Source organism: Lissotriton vulgaris, chromosome 2_1, assembly GCF_964263255.1.
Source record: "Lissotriton vulgaris chromosome 2_1, aLisVul1.2, whole genome shotgun sequence".
Taxonomy (NCBI): Eukaryota; Metazoa; Chordata; class Amphibia; order Caudata; family Salamandridae; genus Lissotriton; species Lissotriton vulgaris.
Window position 1 is genome coordinate 401,513,896 of NC_141687.1, and position 24,174 is coordinate 401,538,069.

Genomic DNA, 24,174 nt, shown 5'->3' on the forward strand with positions numbered 1-24,174 from the left:
TGAAAACAATCTCTTCTTTAGTTGACATGAAATTAACAAATGTTCTGTCTAAGACACTGCTGTCAACTGTTCATTTTCACCAACAAATCACTGCCATCTAATTGGTTGCTTCTACGAGAGGGCGAGTTTTTCTTTCTGTCCACGTTATGCAGACGCAATTCAAAAGACTTTTCCTTCTGCACCCACTGATAGTGAAAAATAACAGCAATGTCTTGAACACATATAGTGTATGGCTTGAGGGTTTAGTACAAACTGAATCAAATGGAAGGCGTCATAATTAAGAAAATATTCCATTTGAGGCAGGACACTCCACAAGCATTAATGAGACTACAACTGGCTTTAACTTCTTCCGGTGTGAAAAACAGGGGGCGTTCTTCCATAGTTCATTTTTTTTAATTTGGCAGTAAAGAAAATTGAAGTCGTGTTTCAGCTAAAGCTCAGTTCCTTCATTTTTGGGATGTGTGCCGAGTATTTTACACTGTCTGAAGTGACTATATGAAGGGCCCGCCAATAGTGTTATTTTATAACACCTATATTTTATTAATTTTTTGAAATGACAATGTTGTATTGGATTGAAATAGTTAATTACTTGTGATTTTAGTTGCGTTTCTTGTAATTTTGCTATTTTTTAGTTTTTACCTTAAAAAAAACGTAAGCATTCAGAATACCCGTTAACAGCTCACGCCTTGGTGGACCTTTTGGCAGTTCAAGGGAGACACTGGCGGCCAAAATAGAAGAGCTTTTCCAGTGCTTGGGCGGAGTCCGTCCTTTTTTTCGAGCCAGGTCACAGAACCGATGTTGTCAGTTTCCCTTGCAGAACAGCATTATAAAGGTGAACCAGAACAAAAAAATGGATTCCCCTTTTTCACATCTTCGTGAAAATGTTCAGCTAGCCCGTTACTTCTGTGACACTGAAGACTAGATTGCTGCACAGCCAAAGGATGACAAAGGATTTTCAAATGGTATTGTGCTCTGTGAACTGCAAAATGAAGGCTCATGCATCCTCAGGATATTCATTTTAAGGGGCAAGCAAATTAAGGTTGGACTAGGGATTAAAGCCAGGGCTGTCAATACTGCTCCTACTGCCAGGCCTAACGTTGCTATTTCATCTTACCTCCTTCATTCATGGTGAAAAATGAACTCTCCACAGAGGCTGCTGTAAAAAATGGCAACTCTCTTCAAAGATAGACGGAAGTGTCGAAGCCAGTGCTATAACTCAGCCTGAGCCTCTTGGACTCTATGGTTTGAAGGTACTGAACTATTAAATATATCACAGGGAAGACAACTGTTAGAATGAGAGATGTACTTCACAGACTTTGTAAACCTGTAAACTGTACTGACCCACTCAATTCCGGGAACTCGCCGAGTGTTGCTACCCTGCTATGCACAGTCTTATTGATCTTTCTTTTAACACCGGTAGCGTTCCCACTGCATGGAAGCAGGCTACTATCATCCCCATTCTTAAGAAGCCTTCCCTTGACCCCACAAAATCTGAACACTATCGGCCTATTTCCCTTCTCCCTTGGCTAGCCAAATTAGCGGAAGCACATGCCAATCATATTCTATCATCCCATCTGCAGGAAGCTAATATACTGGACAACTCCCAGAATGGGTTCCGAGCAGGCCACAGTACCGAGACTGCTCTCCTGGTTGTGGTGGAGCACATCAGGAAGATGCTAGACCAGGGTCAGACGGCGGCACTGATACTATTGGATCTCAGTGCCGCCTTCGATACGGTTTCCCATCAGATCCTTATGCATCGTCTTGTGAAGGCTGGAGTTGGTGAGGTAGCACTTGAGTGGTTCCGATCCTTTCTCACGGATCGAACCTTCAAAGTATCCACACCTCCCTAGGTCTCTGCTCCTCGCCCCATCCTTCAGGGTGTCCCGCAGGGATCGGCCCTTAGCCCTACCCTATTTAATTTGTATGTTCAGCCGCTGGCGGAGGTAGCTCACAGTTATGGTCTCACCATGGTGTCATACGCCGATGACACGCAGCTGGCGGTGGCACTTAATGGTGAGTCCAACATGGATGCCCCTACCTTTCAGTCAGCCCTTAAAGCTGTGACAGGCTGGATGGCGAATAATCGACTCCAACTCAACGCCTCTAAGACCAAGGTTATCATTTTTGGTAGGGAAAGTGGGCTATGGGGAGATCTATGGTGGCCATCTGAGTTGGGTCCTGTTCCCACTCCCGTGGCTGAAGTTAGAAATCTCGGGGTGTGGCTCGACGACAAACTCTCTTTCACTCCCCATACCAAACGTGTAGCTGGTACATGTTTTGGTGCCCTGCAGTGCCTCCGACCTATTTTTAAATATTTTGATGCGGACACCAGACAGATCATAGTCCAAGCTTTGGTCCTTACCAGATTGGACTATGCCAGCTCCCTGTTTTTGGGCGTGAATCAGGCAGAACTAGCTCGCCTTCAGCGGGTGCAAAATGCGGCGGCCAGGATGCTGGTCGGCCTTCCGAAGTTCGTCTCTGTTCGCCAAACTATTCAAGATCTTCACTGGCTACCTGTGGGGCAAAGAATTAAGTTTAAAGCTCTCTGCTTAACTTTTAAAATTCTTAAATCAGCCTCTCCCGCTATCCTTTCGCAGACAATCCTTCACTATGCCCCCTCCAGAGCTCTTCGATCTACAGGGTTAAATCTAGCCATTGTTCCACGTTTTAAAAAAGCTAGAATGGGTGGACGTTCTTTCTCAGTATTAGCGGCAGCTCTCTGGAATTCTCTGCCTGCCCCTCTCCGCTCCATCCCTGACCTGCTCCCTTTTAGGAAGGCATTAAAAACCTTCCTATTTTCCACAGTTTAGTCCCATTCCTATCTGGTTACCTCTGCTGTGTTATGTTTTATCATCTCCTAAAGTGCCGGGACGCCTCTTGGCTGCGGCATCCGCGCGCTATACAAAATAAAATAACATAACATAACATTTTCTTAATCTGAAACCTGCTTGCAGCATCCTTCAACAACAAACGATCACCATTGGTAATTATAACAAAACATTTAAAAGGGCATGGACTCGGCTTACTGCAGAAGAAAAAATGACTCAGCTACTGATAGCAACATATAGCAAGCAGTGGAGAAAACAGGTAGTTAATGCCAAGCATTCATAACTATACAACGTTCCGTCCCTTTGCAGTTCCATCCGGCTTTTCTCGACGTTGTTCTTCCTTTCTCTTTGGGGAACTCTGAATTGTCAGTTCTTCGCATTTCAAACTGAAATATTGCAATTCTTAAAATAACAATATAAACATTATTTCAAATAGCTTAGAGCTGTGTGAATCACGTGCCAGCACATTTCCAGTTTAGATCTACCTGCAAATGCTTAGCATGCTAAATACTGGAAGTTGACAGTTACTGCAACTTGACTAGAGAAATATATTTTCTTGACCCTTTCTGTACGTTCAACAAATAAACCAAATGAAATACAGGTATGAAGACGTTTTGCTCCACACATAGGTACAATAGCGCACACAGTCCCAAAACGTCCTTCATGGGGACCTTGAGACTTAAGAGTTGGTTTCCTAAACATACATGATGGTTGAACGATATGTAAACCAATCTATTCTTACTCGGAACTACCACACAGCTGGAACGTATAATTGAGAAAGAGAAAGATGGCACTTACCAACTCCATGGTTTTTACCTCACCAGTACAGGATGTGTGTTGATGAATATTTACTGCTGCGAAAACAAATATTCCACGACCTATTGCTGCTTATCTCATTACATTGTTAGAATGAACCTTTTGTCTATTGAAAAACTCTTCTAATGTTCGTGGAGCCCAGTCTTCTGAGTTCTGAAGATGTATGTTTAACCATTCTGACTGGCGGAAGGTTCACTGGTGGGTCATGGGTATGTTCTGAGCCGTGTTCTAAAAAGTGCTCTTGGGGGAAATTCTCAAAATGTATGTTCATTATTGTGCCTTGCAATCATTGTTAAATATATAAAAAGCATCCTAAAGACAAGCCTCATTTATCTGGAATGTTAAACACACTCACTAATTCAATGCCCTAATGCAGCATGACACTCTGTTAATCAGCTGTTCACATTATATAGGACTTTATGCAACAATATTAAAAGTCTAACACAGTTGTAGTAAATTCTCATCAAAGGCTGATAACAGGCAGACATAACTGACCAGAGTTGTCTGTGTTAGCGTCATCAAAAGTGTTTAGTGTCCGTGACCTCAAGTGAAGTAATACATTGGCTCTTACTTGAGAGCAACATCTGGTCACCCTAGGTAACAATGCCATTTAAAGAAGAAGGGAGAGAGTGGACAAGCACTCAAGGTAGTGACAGAACGAGCAGTACGACCTTAGGGTAGGGGAGTGTGAGGGATGACGTTTCATTAAACAAGAACCAGTGAAATGTACAGAAAAAGCCTTCCTGCTATGTGTTTGTGTTGCGAAAGTCCCTTCTGAGGATTTCTGTCTGCTTTCCCTTCGATACAGATGGTAGTGGAATGAAAAGTTCAACATAGACAGCTGTCTGTTAAAACGAAGAGTTGCTTATGTTGTACAATTTAAGCTTCTCGCTGCAATCATTAAAAACAAAACGTTACTCCAAGGCCGTGGCTGTGAGGCAGATGTGAGAAGGAGACGTCAGCTAGGCGCTGAGGAGGTCATCATCTGAACGCCCAATGGCATCTGGGTTTGAAAGTGGATCGAGGTCTGCAAACAGATCAAACCATGCCGACATGTCCTGCTCGCCGCTCTTCGAGGCTGTAGGGGAGGAAGGCAGAAAAGCAGTGTCATTGGTCCGTACACCACACCCTTTTCCGACCAGCAACCCCTACACACAGAGTCTGCTGTCTCACTGAGCCACTTACAAAAGAAAAGGGTGCTGCGTACCTCAAAGGCACGATCATCCAACACACTAGTAGACATGGTCTCAATGATATATCGGTAGCAGTGTTAAATGAAAACTCTAAGTAGTCACCCTATCTAAAGTTTGTAGGCATCTCAGGAACTTGCTAATAAAAAACCTCACAATAAGTTATTGAACACTGGATTCTGAATCTAGTTATTCACTGCCATGACGTACCAACAGTGGAAGGCAAAGAATGTTTCTCACGGCTGCTATGTCACATGGAAAGCGCTGGCTGCCCCTGTGTCCTTCCACCTCACCCAGCTCTCCGGAGAGCTAAGCGCAGCAGTTGAATAGCAGCTGGTAGCCTTAACCATCTTCTTATACCTCTCGAGTCTCCACAGATCCTATGAAGGCAGGTGAATGCAGGCAGCAATCATCCTCCACCAAATGCCCAAGTTCCCTGTCAGCCACAGGTTTCTGCTGACTCACGCACACAAACAATAGAGAATTGTGTAGACACATCTCTTGGGTCCACGTAAAGGAAAGAGCAAGGCGTTGACAGGGAGCGGAAACACAGCGGTTGATGAAGGTTGGTTGCAGGATGCTGGGTATTTTTATATATTTGGGAAAGAGAGGGTATTGTGGGTGGGATGGCAAGACACTAGTTGTTTTTGGATGGGGGTTAACTGTTGAGGTTGGAGGGGGCTCTTGGCAGACAACCAGGTAAGTAAAATACAATTTGGATCAGGAGAGGCAGGAAATGCTGATGAGGGTTTCAGAGGATAGTGGGATGCCAGGACAACTTCATCGACCATCCTCCAGGCGCCCTAGACGGCCCCCTGCCCCCCCCCCGCTCCCCCCAGCTCCCAGAAACACCAGCCAGCCCACCATCTCCAACTGGACACCGATCACAGCCGAAGACACCGCTTCAACCATGAAAAGCATCTACTCGGGGGCCCCCACCGACGCCTGCCCCCATCACACCCGAACTATAACGCACCATTAACACCACCTTCAAAACAGGCACCTTCCCAGATGACTGGAAGCGTGCAGAAGTCAGACCTCTGCTCAAGAAGCCCACAGCTGACCCCACCGACCTCAAGAACTATCGATCCATCTCGCTCCTTCCCTTCGCAGCCAAAGTTGCAGAGAAAACAGTCAACAGGAAACGGACACGATTCATTCAAGAGAACGCCGTCCTCGACCTGTTCCAATCCGGATTCCGAAGGAACCATAGCACAGAGACCACCCTACTTGCTGCCACAGACGACTTCCGCACCCTCCTGGACCAAGGCCACTGCGCAGCCCTCATCCTACTCGACCTATCAGCGGCGTTCGACACGGTCTCCCACTGCACATTAGTCGCCAGACTACACGACGCAGGCATAGAAAGGAACAGTCCTGGATTGGATCCGATCATTCCCCACTGGAAGAAGCCAAAGGATCAGACTTCCACCCTTCCTCTCTGACCCCAAGAAAATCACCTGCGGAGTCCCACAGGGTTTATCCCTGGGCCCCACCCTCTTCAACATCTACATGGCCCCCCCCACAGCCATTGTCCGACAACACAGCCTCAACATCGTATCCTACGCTGATGACACCCAGCTCATCCTCTCCCTCACCAAAGACCTCACCACTGCTAAACTCAACTTCCAGAAAGGAATGCAAGACATCACAGTCTGGATGACCAACAGTTGCCTGAAGCTCAACACCGAAGACAGACGTCCTTGTCCTCTGTACCACCCCTTCTGCATGGGACAGCACCTGGTGGCTGACCGCCCTCGGAAGCCCACCTACCCCCTCAGACAACACCAAGAACCTCTGCACCGTACTAGACTCATCACTCACCATGAACCGACAGGTCAACGCCGTCACCTCCAGCTGTTTCAACACCCTCTGCATCTTCCGCAAGACCTTCAAGTAGATCCCCCCTGAGTCTAGGAAGACAGTCACCCACGCACTCATCACCAGCAAACTGGACTATGGAAACGCAATCTACGCTGGCATCAACAAGTCCCTACTCCGCAAACTCCAGACAATACAGAACACCGCCACCAGACTTGCCCTCGGCATCCCCCGACACGAAAACATCAGTCAACACCTACGAAGTCTCCACTGGCTCCCGTGGAGAAAAGAGTCACTTTCAAAATCCTCACTCACGCCTACAAATGCCTACACAACGACGGACCCAAATATCTCAACGACAGAATCAACTTCCATATACCCAAAAGAAACCTCCGATCTTCCAACCTCTCACTGGCCGAAACCCCGCACATCCACAGAGCCAGAGCAGGCGGAAGATCCTTCTCTCAAATTACAGTCAATACCTGGAACGAGCTACCGGCAGACATCAAACGCGCCCCCTCCCGGAACACCTTCAGGAAAACCCTCGAGACCTGGCTCTTCGGCTAAACAGATCTGCGGACTCCCTGCAGCGTCTTGAGACCCTCACGGGTGAATAGCGCGTTTACAATTCCCAGATTGAAGAATGGCTTATAAAATTTGTGTGGCAGAAATGCGGAACGGAAAGTGTGGTGGAAGGCAGGACACCAGTTCTAAGATTGGGCAGTGGGCTGACGTAGATAACGTTATGTTTTAATGGCTCTCATGTGATCCTTCTACCTATGCACAGCTAATGAGAGCAAGAGGAGATGAAAATGGGGGCCATAGCATACAACTGTAGATGGCCAACTGCGAATAAAGAGTGTGTTTTACACCTTGGGCTTATAAGTGGCATCAAACAACTCATACTTCACTGTTGTCTATTTGATGTCATTCAAAAAACAGTTTGTGAAAAAAAAATCTGTTATTTACAGTTACCTATTTATAAGTCAATATATTAGGACATACCAAATGGAGACGAACACTGCAGATACAGCAAAAATATATGCTGGCTTTGAGGGGTGTTATACCACAATATCAAGTTTTTAATAACAACCTGAAACAATGCTGAGTGCAGGATATCGACTACAATACAATGTCAAGGACATTTTAGATTGGTAAGTATAGATTAAATATTCTTGATTCCAAATCCCAATACCTTGATGATATACTTTTATAAACTGAAGGCACAGAGGTAGGAGTTAAGAGTAGTACATCTATGATGGAGCATGATTTGTGTACAGGAAATCTGCTCAATGAAATACACCTGTGTGTACGTTTTTATAAATACTTATGTTTGAAAACAAATTACTAAACACGCGATTATTAAAATGAAAGACAGACAAATATGCAAAATGCGCACAGACTTGAAAGATGATTTTCCTAGCTATAACATAATAATAATGCAAAGTAAGTGAGGATAAGATAAGGAAGATGATTACTAATTAATGATGAATAAGAATTATCCTGTGTCTAATCAAATGTTTTTATGTTTCCTGGACTACAGGAACCAACTTTAAATCACGAGAAAAATGTTTTATACTGCATGAAAATTTAGTTAGGCCGTTGAAATGATTTTACTCTTTAGCTAAAATATTGTAGGTCGTAGAAATGTTAGGGTGTGTGCTTCCGAGCTCCTGTCCTTATATTGCTCCAAGCACTTCCTTAAGAATGTAGAAAATAGCTTATTTCTGAATAAAATCATAGGTTCTTTCCTGTCTAGGTGAGAGATGTAAAAGACTCAGAAATGTAACTGTTTCAGTTTTTATGTAAAAGTGTTACTGTAGTTCTTCCTCTTTAGGAAGTTATACAATTCTTTTTTTTTTTAAAAACCTTTATTAGTCTTGCAATCAATTACAGGTACGGGCCTACAACCTTCTCGGCCGGCTGCGAAGCAGAGTAAAAGTATAGCAATCAATGCGGAAAGTCAGAACAGTTCAAAAGCCAGGGCGATACGTAGACCAGGAGACAACTCGTGGACAAACGATCATGTCCGAAGTCAGGATTACAGAGGTTTATTTTTAAATTTATAAGAACTGAAAAAGTGCCATACAATCACATGTGGTCCTGCAACACAGCACGCAATCAGGATATTAACAATTAGTATAAATACAAACGAAGTAGTGGGGTAAGGCACACAAATCAGGAGAAACGTAGGCACAAATCCAGTAGATAGCAAACCCTAACCCCACCTAGGAAGTTATACAATTCTTAAGATAAAGCATGCTTAGGGAATAATTGTAAAGTCACTGTCAGGAGATCGTCTTACTATAGTTATTGTCCGATGGAGAGGCTTGTAGAAAAGTTCTGATAAACATTTTATCAGAGATAAAGAAGAACACTACTATAAGAATGATGTGTGGGAAAGTCTTCCTCGGCCCGTTCACAAAATTGGTGACCTGTCCTGAGTTTGTGGTATGCTGTATGCCGTGCTGATTCCTGGATACTCTGGCTGGTATATAATGGGAAAACTTGGGAGACTTTGCAAATCATCGGCTGATGGTGCTGCCCATGCTATATATGCAAGGCCGTGGGGTTAGCGTTTCTGACTACACACTGTGCATTTGTATTTCCTTTTCGGAAGGTTTGTAAGAAAAACTGTCTATACAGATGATTTTCTTTCTCTCTCCTCTATACCTGATGTTTTGATTATTTTGAGCATTAAAACTGTTATGCTTGTTGTGGAATTAACCTGTAACTTGGACAACTAAGCAATGATAATAATTTGTACTTGTGATTGACCATTCATATTTTGAAATAACAAAGAGAAGTTATGAGGTAAGAATAGTGTCTGTCTTTATTAATGAGTTTGAGATATTGGTCAAATGATAAAGTTTATTGCCGATGTATAGCTTTTCCTTCATTACAGGTCCTCGTGAGGGAGTAGGTCTCTGACTTTCATTACTTAGTTCGTTTTAGCTCTACCAAAGATCTATCGGAGGACCTTTGATATTGCTAATAAAAAGAAAAATGACTTATGGGCCCGTCATTACAGTTACGTTGCCGTTAGTGTCATAGAGGTTGGTGTGGGACGTGGGATGATAAAACCCCCCACTGCTTCCGCTGCATCATCTACACTTTCCTACAAATACTTACTTTGCAGATAAAGGCCTTAATTCCATAAGTTTCACGGCTGTAGAACCACACGGAATTACCTCTTCTATGTGATTTTTGCACAAGAGGGAGAGTCAGAGAAAGGAGTGAAAGAGAGAGAGAGAGAGAGAGGGAGAGAGAGAGATAGAGAGAGAGAGAGAGAGAGAGAGAGAGAGAGAGAGAGAGAGAGAGGAGACGGAGAGGGGGAACAGAGAGAAAGAGATAAAGGAAAGGGAGAGAGCGAGAGAGAGAGAGAGAGCTTGCATCCGATGTAGAATTTTGCACTGCACTTCAGAATGGCCAAAAGTTGTTTGCAAAATATAATAAAAGGCAAAATAAATGTATAGATATATTTTTGGGGTCAGACAGCAATTAATACATTTCAAACACACAGGCAAATTTATCATTTTGTACAATATATTATACTAGACAAGGGGCCTGATTTATAGTTTGTAATTACTCCGGCAGGGCCATAGAGTAAAATGTTCCTATGCCTTGAGGCTGTAACCGTGCCCCAAATTTAGCCCAGGCGCAGCAGCGATGTCTTTACAGGAAACTCCAGTCTATGTATTAAAAATTTGACGGACGACTGTCAGCATGTTTTTTATTTTCAAAAACAAAATCCTAAAGCGGTTTTGTTTTTGAAAATACAAAAATTCATGAAACACACACACCATGGGGTTTGTCTCCCATGGTGTGGGGTAATTTTGCAGTTTTCACAGCCCCTTACTGCCAGAATATACCCAATGGTGACGGACAGTGAAACCTGCCCATTCGTCTGCCCACTCTAAGTCGGGCGAGTGGTCATATGGCAAACCTCGGATGGGGCTTATTCTGACACACCATCAGATGAGTATGTCAGGGACAGAGAAAGAGTAGTCTCCGTCCCAAATATACTTAAAGTCCACCTGTCTGTGAAGCAGGTGTGCTGATCTTCAGTTTGGCAGACAGGGTAATCCGTCGCTGTTGTGACGGAGTACCACCCCCCAAATCTACATTAGCCCCAGGCTCACCTGGTGGTAAAAGTTTTTTGCAATGGGGTCCATTAATTCTTATTGGTCTTAGATTCACACATATTATGTTTAGACACTGTTTTAGAGCCAGATTTCCCCTATAGGCTACTTGTTCCACTGCTTTGTGTAATTCTCTCTTAGCAGAACCATACTAAAGCCTCGGTCAACTATTGGAGTACTAATCTATCACTCATATACACTGGCTTCCTCTCCAGTTAAATACTACATGACTACCTATATACCACTTATATACATTAGCTTATCTCCAGTTAAATATATTGGAAAACCAGTGAGAAAATCTTTCTAAGGCACAAAATGATAAACTATGGGACAGACCTGTAAAAGTAACTAACATTTTTAGGTAAACTAAGATAAACTATCATGTATAAATATTACATTTCACCATAAGGGCCGGCTTATGTCAAATGAACTTAAATCCATTTCACATCAGGGTCATTTTTCCCAACTGATATAACTCTCAACAATAGTTTCATAAAGGGCCACCTGATACTTTCTCATGGGCGTTACTCTTACCTATACTTCTTTTGCTATCCAACAGTATGCTGTCCCCAGTATTTTGTCAACATCACTTCCAAAGGCTAAACTGTGAAGCTTGAATTGACTACAGCCCAGATTTGAAACATATGATTCTTATTAGAAGAACAGTGTCTCCCAGATGGAGCAGGGTTACTTCTGGGCATTCTGATGTCCGCCTACATGAACAAGGAATCAACCAATGCTTGCTGCTGCATTCTACCCAAGGCAGGAAGTAAAAGACATATAACAAGCATGCTTTAGACCGTGAACAGGCAGAAGACTTGCTGTATCATGGTTATATTGTTGGATGAGAAACCGCGAGACCCAAGCTTTAATGCCAACGCCCCCATATTGTGTAATGCTTAGTAAGTCTTTTCATTTCCCTGGGCCTTACTCAGTTCCCTTAATAACATAGTTATCAGCCTGTACAAATGGTCTGATGATATGAATTACTGTACAAAAAACTGACAAATACAATACTCGGGTAAACTAGACTTTTTGGTTTTCCAGCTTAATCCTACCATCCAAGAGCAGAAGACCACCTTCTCTCAACTACCCTCCGACCACTCACTACTGTAGACACAGTCCACAACAAAAATAGCAGAACATTACAACCAGATAGCGGTCTTTTCTCTGTTAAACATTGTTCCATCTACCTTTGATCATGACTTAATACACACTATGCTGAATATCCTTCCACCTCCCAAGCCCACTGATCTTTCTTCTAGTGCAAGAAAAAACACATGCTCCGGACTATGTGCCTTCGTTCTATACATCATTCTCAAGGACTTTACCACAGTCCATATCATCACATTGCATTCTGTAACACATTACACAAAGCAATTCAACAAACTTGTGATACACACTGTACACTACACATATTCTTTCCAACTACTTCAAGTCAACAACCCTTGGTCACACCGGACATTTGCAAACTAAAAACTATGACAAAAACACCCCTGCACATATGGCGTAAACAGAAGACACATTAATTTATAACTGCCTTGAATCCACTTTAACTCTTGACAATGCCACAGCTACATACTTTCAAAATATTATCTCATCACTATCCCTCATCCCCCAACATCTCTCCTGAACAGTTAGTAATTAACCTACTTATCCTTCCATCACACACCCAACACTCTCAGCCACATACTTTGTGTCATCCTTTTCTTTCAAGGCCAAACATTTGATGCCCCTTAACCTGCAAGCTTCACTCTCATCCCTACCTTCATTCCACCAATCACACTTCTCTCTTCTCTAACTTCCCTTTTCAGTCACTTTCTCCAATGATATTTACCCACGTTGCTTTTAAGTGAGCTGTCATTTTAAGTCTACTAAAAACAACCTCAATGTTGACTTTTCCTCTCCCTCAAGCTATATGGTATTATCAGTCCTCCTTTAATTCTCAAATATATTGCAGAACATAGTCTTTAACCATTTCCAATCTGGCTTCCCTGCCCTTGCATTCCCTAACGTCTTCACCTTCATTTCCTCTGCTCACTACATTCACATATCTTGTATCCACAGTTTTCCTGATCAGTCTTCAGCTACTGACACTTTAGATCACCTCAAATTACACTGCTACATCCAAGCCTTTGATATCAACAATATGTCTCTTCAAGTTATTTTCATTTGAATGAGAATTTTCCCACCTTCATTCCCAGCACTCTAATCACACATCGCTGACTATCTCACTAAATTTCAAATCTCAATGGCAGTTAGGCCCCTTACGCTGAATTCTTCAAAGAATGAAGTCCTCTACTTTACCTCATCCTCTGCTCCCATCATGTCTCTAACCTCTTTCTGCGTCCCACCTGACAGCGTGACCTCATATGCAGAAAATAAAGGCATACTATTCAACTCTTCAATACACATGGAAGACTTCATTACTGCCAGAGTAGCATAATACCAGGCTATCAACATGCATAAAATTCACCATTGTCACCCATTGCATGCTAAGGCAATTAATTAATTTCCAACGACTTAACAAATCAGACTACTGCAACAGCCTGCGTGTGAGCTTGCCACAATAGCCTTTCTTTCAACTGTACAATTCTGCAACTTGGACCTTATTCAACTTTCATAGATGCAAACCCACCACTCACTTTAACCACAAAATTCAGCAGCCCTCAACTAAAAACAAGACTAGTTACAAGCTCAGGGCAATTGTGTTCAAAGTGATTCAGGACAACTCGACCTGTTACAAACCCTTAAGGAAATGGTCATCTCCAAACTAGAAGATACTTGCCACAACAAAACCACCAAATGCTGCAAAGAGATTCTGGTCTCTTCATCGTGTAGAAAACTGTTGAAATCTGTGCTTGACACAAACATGACATCAAACCTAGACTCATAAACCTAATGAGATTGGAAAGGAAAAATACTTAAAGACATACATCGTAACCAATAAGTATACGAGTGAAGCTTGAGATAATACCATATAACCAATTTGTTGTTTTGTTTTGCTTACTTATCACAAATCAGCATCTATGTACAAATTCTTCAAGGTAGGCTTTGACCCTATATCGCAAAGGGTGTTAGAGACTATGTGTCAAGATATTTATTTGTAATTACTAGACTTAGTCATGCTTTTCACCTGTAGCCTAACACTAATTATTCTTCTACCTGTATCAAGATTTTTTTTTTAAACAAATGTTATCCATTCATAGGGATATCACAGGCAGTACAGTGAAAAATATCACATTCAGCATCATATCATTTTGCCGTTCTCGGTGAGTTAGGGCCTAGGTAGAGCCACCATGGTTGTACCTACATGGACCAGCAGTTATATAATCCATCCTGGTAAACAATGGTGCTAGAATAAAATATGCTGCCAAGTCCAATATAAAACAAAGTAAAAACATGTCACCTTCCCACAACTGCTCTTGCACTAAGTATCTACGGAACCCACAGCCTAGAATCCCAGTGTGCAGGTGCCTACTACCTACGACATGGCAATCCGTGACCCGGGGATCTCCCAATTCCAGCTCATCACTCTACAATGTATAGGCAAACCGCTACAGAGCCTGGGCTCCTGATGCATACAATCCCTGGGTCACCATCAAGTCACTAAGCACAGCAGACCGAGCACATATATCATCCTCAAGTTTATCGTCTCTATGGACGTGCCTCATCCATACCTCTTCGGCAATCGCCCACTCAGATATATCTTTTAGCCATGCTGTATACGTGGGGAGGGTTGGACTAAGCCATGCCATCGCTTTGCGTCTTTTCACCAGTACCAGCCCAAGGAGAACACATTTCATACTCAGTTTGTTCTTTGGAGGGGAGCAGGCGCAACAATTTCTGGCTGACCTCCATCTACACATCCCAACCTGTAGCCCTATTTAGATTTAGTACCAACTCATGCCAGTAAGAGGACAGGGCCTGGCAGTACCACACCATATGGAGGAAGTTGAACACCAGGTTCCCGTATCGTGGGCTGCTCACCAAGCGAGAATCATATATGCCATTTAGGACCTGAAGAGTGAGGTAGGTCTGAGGTATAAAATTATAATGTATACATTTAAAATGAGCATTAGAACTGACCGTCTTCACCCCCTCATGGATCCTCAACCAGGTCTTAACTGGCAAAGGCTCCCCCACAATGGCCTTCCACTTGGCCTGCTCTGGGAGCACGATCAGTGATAGGTCATCCCTGGGAGCTCTATACAGGTGGGAAATCAATTGAGGCCCTTGGGACATATCCAGCAGTGTGGTCTATGTACAGGAGCGAGGCAGTTCGTTGGTAAAAGACAGCCACACCTCCTGTGCAGTGGTAGAAATTTTTATGTAATGGAGAAATTGACACAAACCCAGAGGGAAGGAGTGCGCAGCCTCGTCCCTTGTAACAAACCGCCCTCCAGAGTAAAGGTCATCCATGACTTCACAGCCACTGTCTCACCACTTTCGTGTCGATATGGAGTCAGCTATCCGTAAGAAAGGTTGCATCATTCACAGGGGCATATCTAGGGCATAGGGTGCCCAGTGGAGAACCCTGCAGACCACTCCCACCCACCCTCCTGTCACCTGCTGAATAAAATATGGAAAGGAGGAAGGCACCCATGAACCCATCAGGAGGATCTCGGTAGTGATCTTTCCCCATGAGTACCCCGCAGAAGGCGCTTTTCCCAGTTCCCTTCCGAGTTAAGCCAGTGGTTTGCATGCTATAGTTGGGCCGCTATATAATAAAGCTCCAGATGTGGACCCTCAAGTCCTCTCTGTCCCCACCAAGCCATCAACAGTGCGAAAAATAAGGTCTGAGGATGGCACCTAAAGTACTCGGTAGTGATCTTTCTCCATGAGTACCCCGCAGAAGGCGCTTTTCCCAGTTCCTTTCCGAGTTAAGCCAGTGGTTTGCATGCTATAGCTGGGCCGCTATATAATAAAGCTCCAGATGTGGACCCTCAAGTCCTCTCTGTCCCCACCAAGCCATCAACAGTGCGAAAAATAAGGTCTGAGGATGGCACCTAAAGTACTCTGTAGGGCACATACACAGCATGGCAAAATAATAATTTTTACAATGGGAAGCCCAAAGGCTCTCCACCACCATGTCCACATTGAGAGCCAGGATTGTACAGGCCGTATGCGCAGGCAAACCCCCAAGTAATCCCCACCAGTCCTCCCAACAGGAACAGCTTGGATTTAGATGAATTTACATACAGACCTAACAGTTCACCGAAGACTTGCATAACATTAAGAAAAATGGGCACAGAATAAACCGGTTGCCTCAATTACATTATAGCATCATAGGCGTAGAGCCAATGACTCCATGGTGATGGCAAAAAGGAGCAGCTAGAGAGGGCATCCCTGTCTGGTGCCCCTAATCAATTGAAAGGGCTCACAGACCACTCCACCTGAGCGCACTGTGGAGCATGGTTCAGAATATAAGAGACAGACCCATCCAATAAGTCTTAAACCCAGTTCCAGCTACCGGAGTACCTGCCATAAATATGTCTAGTTTAGAGTCAGGAGTTTCTGGGCATGATAAACATGAGCCATGCATCTCAACTTGTGAAGGGTGTTGCGTTTCGTGATAAAGCCAGATAAAGCCTGATTGTTCCTGGTGTATCAAGGTCAGCAAATGAGGGGGCAGACACGCTGCTAGCACCCCACTGAGAATTTGCATGTCAATATTTAGAAGAGAAGACAGTTTAAAGCTAATCAGACAAGCTGAACTACTGCGTATCAGTTCAAACAGTTAGCACTAAATTTAAATCCCACTGTGGAACAATAAAGGGTTTTGGGGAAAATAGGTACAACAGGCCTTTAACAAATCGAATAACTAAGTGTGACATCAATGAAGAGAGCTGATCTGGAAGGAATATAAAGGCGGAAAGAGTGGTCAAATAACTCTTTAAGTTAGTCAACAAAGCCTTGTTCAGCAAGGTAAAGCATGAGAACAGAATTTCAAAGTGAGATTTGTTGGTATTTAAGCTTGCAGACTCGCACCAATAAACCAATTTATAATTAGACCACTGGCCCTTGCATACCGACTTTGTAGGTCACTTTTTGGCAGCCATCATGACATCCACTACTCTTGGTGGATAGCAAAAGTTATCTAATTGACACAACACAATCTAAAAGTGTGTAGAAAAGGTGACTGAAGATTAGGGTGAAGGATTGAACCATCCTGCTGCAAAAGTAGCGATAGGTGTGTAGGAGAGGAAGAGTGGGTTGAATGAGGAGTCCCAATAGATCAGTACACCAAATCATTCTCACCTGACTGGGGGTGATAATAATCATTTGTGCTTGATCCTCTTGCATCTTCTGCAGGCCCTTCGAGAACAGAGGAAACGTGTAGAGCAGACCCAGCCACCAACAAACTTGGAAGGCGTCTCCTAGGGAACCATTCAGAGAGAGAGGTATAGGGCAAAAAAACAGAGAGCACTTCCAGTTCAGGACCATGGAAAAGAAGACTCTGTACATTAGGAAAGAATCATGTCAGTCACTTCGGGATGAAGTTGACATTAAGGGTGCCCAGCAGATGGGCCACCACTGGGAAAATGCCTAGCTGCAGAACACACTGTCACAGACGCAGGGCCTTCCAAAACAGGAATTCACACCACCCAATCTGTTAATGTAATGATTGATGGTGTGCGAAACTATGTGACCAACTTTCATCTAATCCAGTGCATCGTAGGTCAGAGAGTTATGACTCAAGGATAGCACTGTAAACTTATCCTGCTGAATAAGGAGATTTGGGTCACAGAGTTATGCCTCTATAACACTTACTACAATATTAGAGGAACTCGGAAATAGGATAATTGCAATTATCAAATACTGTTACATATGTACAAAAGGCCTAAAGTAGCAATATCAGGCAGTGCTGCTCTTTACATACTCTCTGTCCAAGCACCACAAGTAAATTTGCTGTTGCCTTTCTAGGAGCCTTAAGTCTTATCTAACAGAATAAAGGTAAACATGCCGGAGCTCTGGCATTACAGTAGGAAGTGTCCCTCCCCCAATCCAACACCTGCTCTGCTCCTTTGAGGAGCTTGGTAAAAGTAACACATGCATTTGATGCTGAACTGTAACAATAGCCTAACAATCAGATGCATTGCAAAACAAAAATATGAAAAAATATAAAACACCTGACAATGATGAATAGTGGTTAAGAAAAGAGATACTTAGCTTTGCCCCATCTAATTTATTTGTGTTTTTTCATCTGATTGTGTGACAAGCAATCGTATGCGGCAAGGCTTCAATGGGCAAATACAAAAGACATGAACCAAAGCCAAAATGATTCCAGAACTAAAAAGACCTCTGAACAACAAAGAGAGCCACCTCAAATGCTACATAGCACTGTGGCTTTCTGAGTTCTAGGCTCCTTTGTCTTTGGTCTGGTGTTAATGGAATGCCTACCAGCGCACTCTCTCTTGACCCCTAGGGTAAACACGGATGGGGAGAAAATGCAGAGCGCAGGAATCTACTGCAAGTAAAGTGCTGTAGGTATGTTGTATTGTTAGGATTTCTCCTATCCATAAAAGATCTTTTGGGTCAGAAAGAGGCATATGAAAGGTACTCCACTTGATAGGTATCAATTCAAGATCAGTGTTCTGCTGTGACATGGCTAAATTCTTGTAGTTTAAAAAAAAATATTAACAGAAACCTTAACATACTGAAGGGATGTCAACAGCAACTTGGTAAGCAGTTAGACTTTTGCAGTAGTCAGATCTGGAGTGAAAACAAGAGGTGAATAGAAAGGCATGGGCTTTAAGCTGAAAAGAAGAATTTTCCTTTAATAGGCTTAAGAAGAAGTTACTTACATTCAGTCACAGTATTTCTGGTGGATTCATATTCTTAATGCAGATTCCTTACCTTAAGAATAATCATTTCAGGCTTCTGACTAAAAGCCTTTTTTCCCAGCAGCTGCCCTTTAGTGCTGCCAGGTGACACCACTACTCTGCCTCCACTGACTACACTCAAGTATATTAGGTGCCAGCTAACACACTGACATAAGTTCCCTAACTGTTATCCACGCCCCATTGAGGCACCCAAAAAGGAAAAGAGAGAGCAACAACAATGACAATACAGCACATAAAATATGTTTGCGCACCTGGGAATTTTTAATTCATGGCACAAACTCATAAGGGGAGTGTGAAGGGTGGTGAAGAATTGGAGAGAAGATTATGTATCCATTCAAAATATTGTTACACAAGTTAAGAAACAGCTACTTCTGATGGACACATTACCCTGTAGATTAATCACCTTAAGAACAGTTAGAGCAAAGTACCTGTCACTGTGTGCCTGAGAAATAAGGCAGTTGTGCATGACAAAAGTATGCACAGATGACCATATATTCACTCAGCAGATGTCGGCAACCAGGACGCCTCTTGATGCAAGAATGGCTTTAGTGGAATATGCGCAAAAGCCCTCAAGAAGGTGTTTCTTGGCAAGGGCAGAGTAGATTTTGCTACAGCATGACCCAGTGTAAAATTATGTTTGGTCATTGCCTTGCCCTTCGTAGTTCCACCGAAGCCCACAAAGAGCTGATCATCCACTCTGTCTTGACCAGTGGAGTTGAAGTAGTAAGATACCACACATCTGGGGTCTAGTCCATACAGTTGCTCCTCCTCTTCCTTGGTTGGATGTGGCAGAGTGAAAAAAGATGGCAGTTTAACAGATGGGCCCTACGGAAGGCAGACACCTCCTGGACAGGTACGACTTATGAGAGTAGAAAATTGTGGAGACCTAAAATTCCTCAACTCCACAAACTGAACCTATAACCAACAAAACTGTTTTCAAGGTCAGTCATACCAAGCAACGGTGCACTGGCTCGATCAGGGATGCCATCAAGAAAGTCGAAAGGAGTTTCAAATCCCACTGTGGAACAATAAACAGTGTGGAAGGAAACAAGTTAAACAAACCTTTTAGAAAACTCAGCACAGTCTTCTGACTTGCACTACTGAACAAACTTGGTCTAGCATAGATGGAATTGGCAGCAGGCTTCCTAGTCATCAAAATAACTTTTTCATCCTCATCAGGAAGGAAAACAAACTTACAGGCACCACTCAATCTCCATGCATGCAGCAGCACTGTTTGAGGATTGTGGTGGAGGACCAGCCTGCTGCGAGAATAGGTCTGCTCAGCATTGGAGAGAAAGGCACAGTCACATGCTAAGCGCCAGAAGATCAGCCTACCCAATCTTCAAAGCCTGCATTGAGATAATCAAAATCAGTTGTGCCTGGTCCTTTCACCGTATTTTTGACAGAGGGAGATCGGTGGAAATACATATAGCAGGCTCTGAGACCAGCTGAACCGAAAGGTATCACCAAGATAAACATTCAGAGGGAAGTGTGTGGCACAAAGCTAAGAGAACTTCCTGTCCTGGGCTGTGGTGAAGAGATTCACAATTGGAAACCCCAATCTGGAGAAGATCACCTCCATTACTTTAGGGTGAAGCTTATACGTGTGGGTCTGTAGTGAAAGTTAATAGTGCATCATACTTTGGAAGCCTGCTAGGTGATTATTATCTATGATGCGCCCACTTTCACAGGTAGATCACCTCCCTACATAGGGTCCACAACCCTATGCAGCTCTGTCTGTTGATATAATAGACAATGGTGGTATTGTCTTACAAAATCTAAATGCTGCTGCTTGAGATGGCAGGGAGAAACACCTTCCTCGCAAGATGGACTGTCCACAGCTCAAGCACATATATGTGCATATGCTGCTCCAGTTTGGACCAAAGGCCCACACGTTATATCACCTTGATGGGCACTCCAGCTCATTGAGACCTCACCTGTTACTATGGTAGCTTCAGCCTGTGGACGGTTGAAAAGACAGCGCTCCAATAGTTTGGAGTGGTCGATCCACCAGTTCACATTCAGATGAACAATGAGGAAGATCTGCACCCAAACTATGAGACTCTGCTGATGCTGTAGTAATTGTGAATTTATGCTCCACTGAAGGGCCCTCATCTGCCATCTGGCATGTCTCACCAAGATGTTGCAGACCACATGACCATGAAAAGAAGCATTCGCAGAACCGGGGCAGGAAGAATTGGAAGATTAAAACAGGTATCCCACCGGTCTTCCACATTTGGGGACAGCAGGACTTCACTCATAGAATGCATAAACCACTTGTTCTGATAAATTCAGAATATGACAATCCCGGCAGGGTGTCAGACGTTCATCCGTCTTGAGAACCAAGAACTAACGGGAAAAGGATCCTGTGCCCCTTTCTTTCAGAGGCATCACCTCTCTAGCCCCTTTGCTCAACAAGGCTAGTACTTCAGCCAGAATTGAGGTGTGGGTCTGACAGCACAATATAATAGAATATGGCCAGCCAAAAGGAAGGAACTGGAAAGGTAAGGCATGACCAAGCAATCCGTCAGACTCACCTCCCAAATGATGTAAAAATAGACTTAGCCCTGATCGCCACTACAACTCCCGCCCCAGCCATGGGCGTCCGCAGACATTTTTCCGGACATGATGTGTGCCAGGTGGGGCAGGTGGGGCACAAGAAACACTGGCGCTCAGAACTGGGATAGACTCAATTAAATTCCAGGAATCCAGGACATTTGACTGACCCTGCCACAGGCCAACAAACACCACCTGTAGGGAAAACGCTAAGGGTGCTTTATCTCTGTCTCGTAGATGTGCAGACTTCCGGGTCCTCGATCCAACACCAATCAAAGCTGTCTTCAGCATGATTCGATTTTTATCAGAATACTTTAAAACATCCTATGATTAAAGCACCAGATTAAATATACTGTATGCACAGTGTATGTTAGGGATTATTTGTAGCACACATATTTACCAATATTGGCTTCTTGGTGCTAGAATTCATGATAACTTTTATCCAAAGGTAAAGCACAACATCAAAGTTAGTAATAAATAATGCAGCAATCACACACGCTAGGGAATCGCCAATGGGTGCTCCTTTTACTAGAATTTCCCGGGCTTTGCTAAATTTTACACACATTCAATTAATTTATACAAAATAAAATTTATAGGTCCAAATGTTAGCTATATTTTTTAAAAGAAACTTAGAGTCCCTCTACGTGTAGTCAATGCCAAACTGACAACGTGCCCACATTTAGGGATACAATAATGGCCAGCTCCCTTATGCGGAAGCCCGGCCCCGTAAATGTGTGGCACATGCGGCGCCCACAGCAGCGGCACATCACAGGTCCAGGGATGCTGACTCTTACACAGTGGTCGAAGTGGGGGAAAAAAAGTAGGGGAACAGTGGGTGGAGAATCAGAGGGTGGGAATAATCCAAGGATTGGATCTGTGGGTGGAGCCAGGAGGTGTGACCAGAATGCGCAGACATCCCAATTTTTAGTATTTGTTTGGCATTTCACTGCCCAGTTTAATCAACCAAATGGATACACATGATTATTTAAGGGTATAATGAGTTAGTAACATTAAAATATATTCACAAAGTGGGACATGCTTCTAATCACAGAATGTACCAAATACGATAAAATGTGGAAACACAAGCCATTTGTCTCCTAGCAATGGAGTTTCTGTCATCAACACTACTCCCTTTTTCCACAACAGCAGTTCAAATATGAATGGCAAAATATCCTAGTTTGCCATATTTGCCTAATAATGCAAGATCTGCTGCAAGATCTGACCATTTAAACAAATAAATTGTTTGTAGCTCAAACATATCAAAAGTTAATATAAAATGTGACTTGTGTTGCTGCGGAGTGGATGGCCTATTGTAAAGGTTGACTGGTCACCTTTCTCACTATTGCGTTTGTATGTTACACTGGTACTAATAAGGCAAAATCTTTCCAGAGACTGTTAGCATGTGTACACACGTCAAAATAATGAAATATCTGAAAATATACTGCATTACGCTGCAGCCTTTTTTTAATGCATAATTTAGTCAACACTACGGCATAATGTTGTCATCCTTTGCTGCATAATTAATTCCGGTGGCCCCACAGTATGCAGCACATGTTAAAAGTGCTTGTGAATGAAGCCGGGTGACTGTAAATTTGCGAACTTAGTTTGGTGTGCGTGCAAGTCCTGCATTGCCAATCCCTGGTGAGTTGCATCTACTACTGCTGAATACAATGCAGGTACCTATGGGTGAGGCATACTGGCCTCAAGGGCAGGGCCAGCCATAGCACTTATGGTGTCCTGTGCATTAATGTTTGTTAGTGCGCCCCAATGACCACCTCTTCCATGGATTCCCTCACTACCACCCTTTAACTGTGCCCCCCCAAGTTTCCATAACCACTCTCTCTCAGATGCATTTAATTTGATTTACAGCGCCACGCATACTATTGTAGGGTGTCAGAGCACTTTACATCACACACATTACACAGAGACAATCAATATGTGTGTAAATCACTGTATAGAAAATGTTACATAAGACTAAGGCCTACAAGGTGTAAGAGTCACATGACAACCATACTAGCAGCCCGTATAGTTTTATAGTGATATGTCTGGAGATACACAATACCCGGAATTTAAAACGCAATACCATGGTTGGGGGTTCTCCTTAATATTCAGAATTGATTTCTGTCCAAAAGAACACTTTTTGGGCACTTAGGATAATCAAAAAGTTGGGTGGGGGAGTGTTGGGGGGTGGGGGGGGGTGAGTAACATTACGCTCTAATTTATACCTTGCAGTTTGTATGCAGCACTTAGATGACAGTTAATAGCTCACTGTTCTAAGTTAGGATTTTAACTTATAAACTGCAAGTAACAAAAGGATCTCTCTGACAAAAGCAGTAGCCCACTGACCTATTTACATTAAGTGCACTTTGTGATCTGCATGGCGCATGTTCTTTGCAGCCGGTACATTAACCCTCTGAGCTACCTTTCCATGAGTCAAAACTTCCACTAGACAAAATTCTGATCATCTCTCTCTAGGAAGAACATTAATCACCAGAGTCATCATGACATTTTTTATTGTTGCCAAAAATTGCTGGAGGCAGAAAGCGTTTTTAAAACCATAATATACTTGCAAACATGATGCCTCCACCTAAAGTCAGCACCCGGTGCGGTCACACTGGTTGCACCGCCCTAGAGCTGGCCCTTCTCAAGGGTCCTGTGACCTCAGTGACTATTGTTCTAGGGCGTCCAGGGAAAACAAAGGCAAGAAAACAAAAATAGCGCTTCACTGGCAAACTCTGTGAAAGTGGCGCTAATGTGTTTCAGTGTGAATAAAATCAGTTGGGCCAGTGTGCTACCACTCTGTCTTACTTAATTAAGTTATTTATCTATTTTTCATATTTTTAGCCTTTTATTCCCAATGCTGCACTTTGGAATTCAAATGTCAGAAAAATATGACATTTCCAACAAAAGCATCTTTCTTTTTTCACAGGGAAGCAAATAAAAGAAAGGAAAGAGAGTGAGAACCCCGTCT

The 24,174-nt window shown here is 43.3% G+C and overlaps 1 protein-coding gene across 2 annotated transcripts in view; it reads right to left on the minus strand.

The window, feature by feature from the left end:
• Window positions 1-3,178: 3,178 nt before the first annotated feature.
• Window positions 3,179-24,174, minus strand: part of ICA1L (islet cell autoantigen 1 like) — a 455,070-nt gene continuing 434,074 nt past the window's right edge. For both annotated transcript variants that reach the window (XM_086955269.1, XM_086955268.1), the window contains one exon: window positions 3,179-4,725. In XM_086955269.1, the coding sequence (XP_086811395.1) occupies window positions 4,610-4,725 (116 nt within the window). In that variant the 3' untranslated portion in view covers window positions 3,179-4,609. The remainder of the gene's footprint in view (window positions 4,726-24,174) is intronic.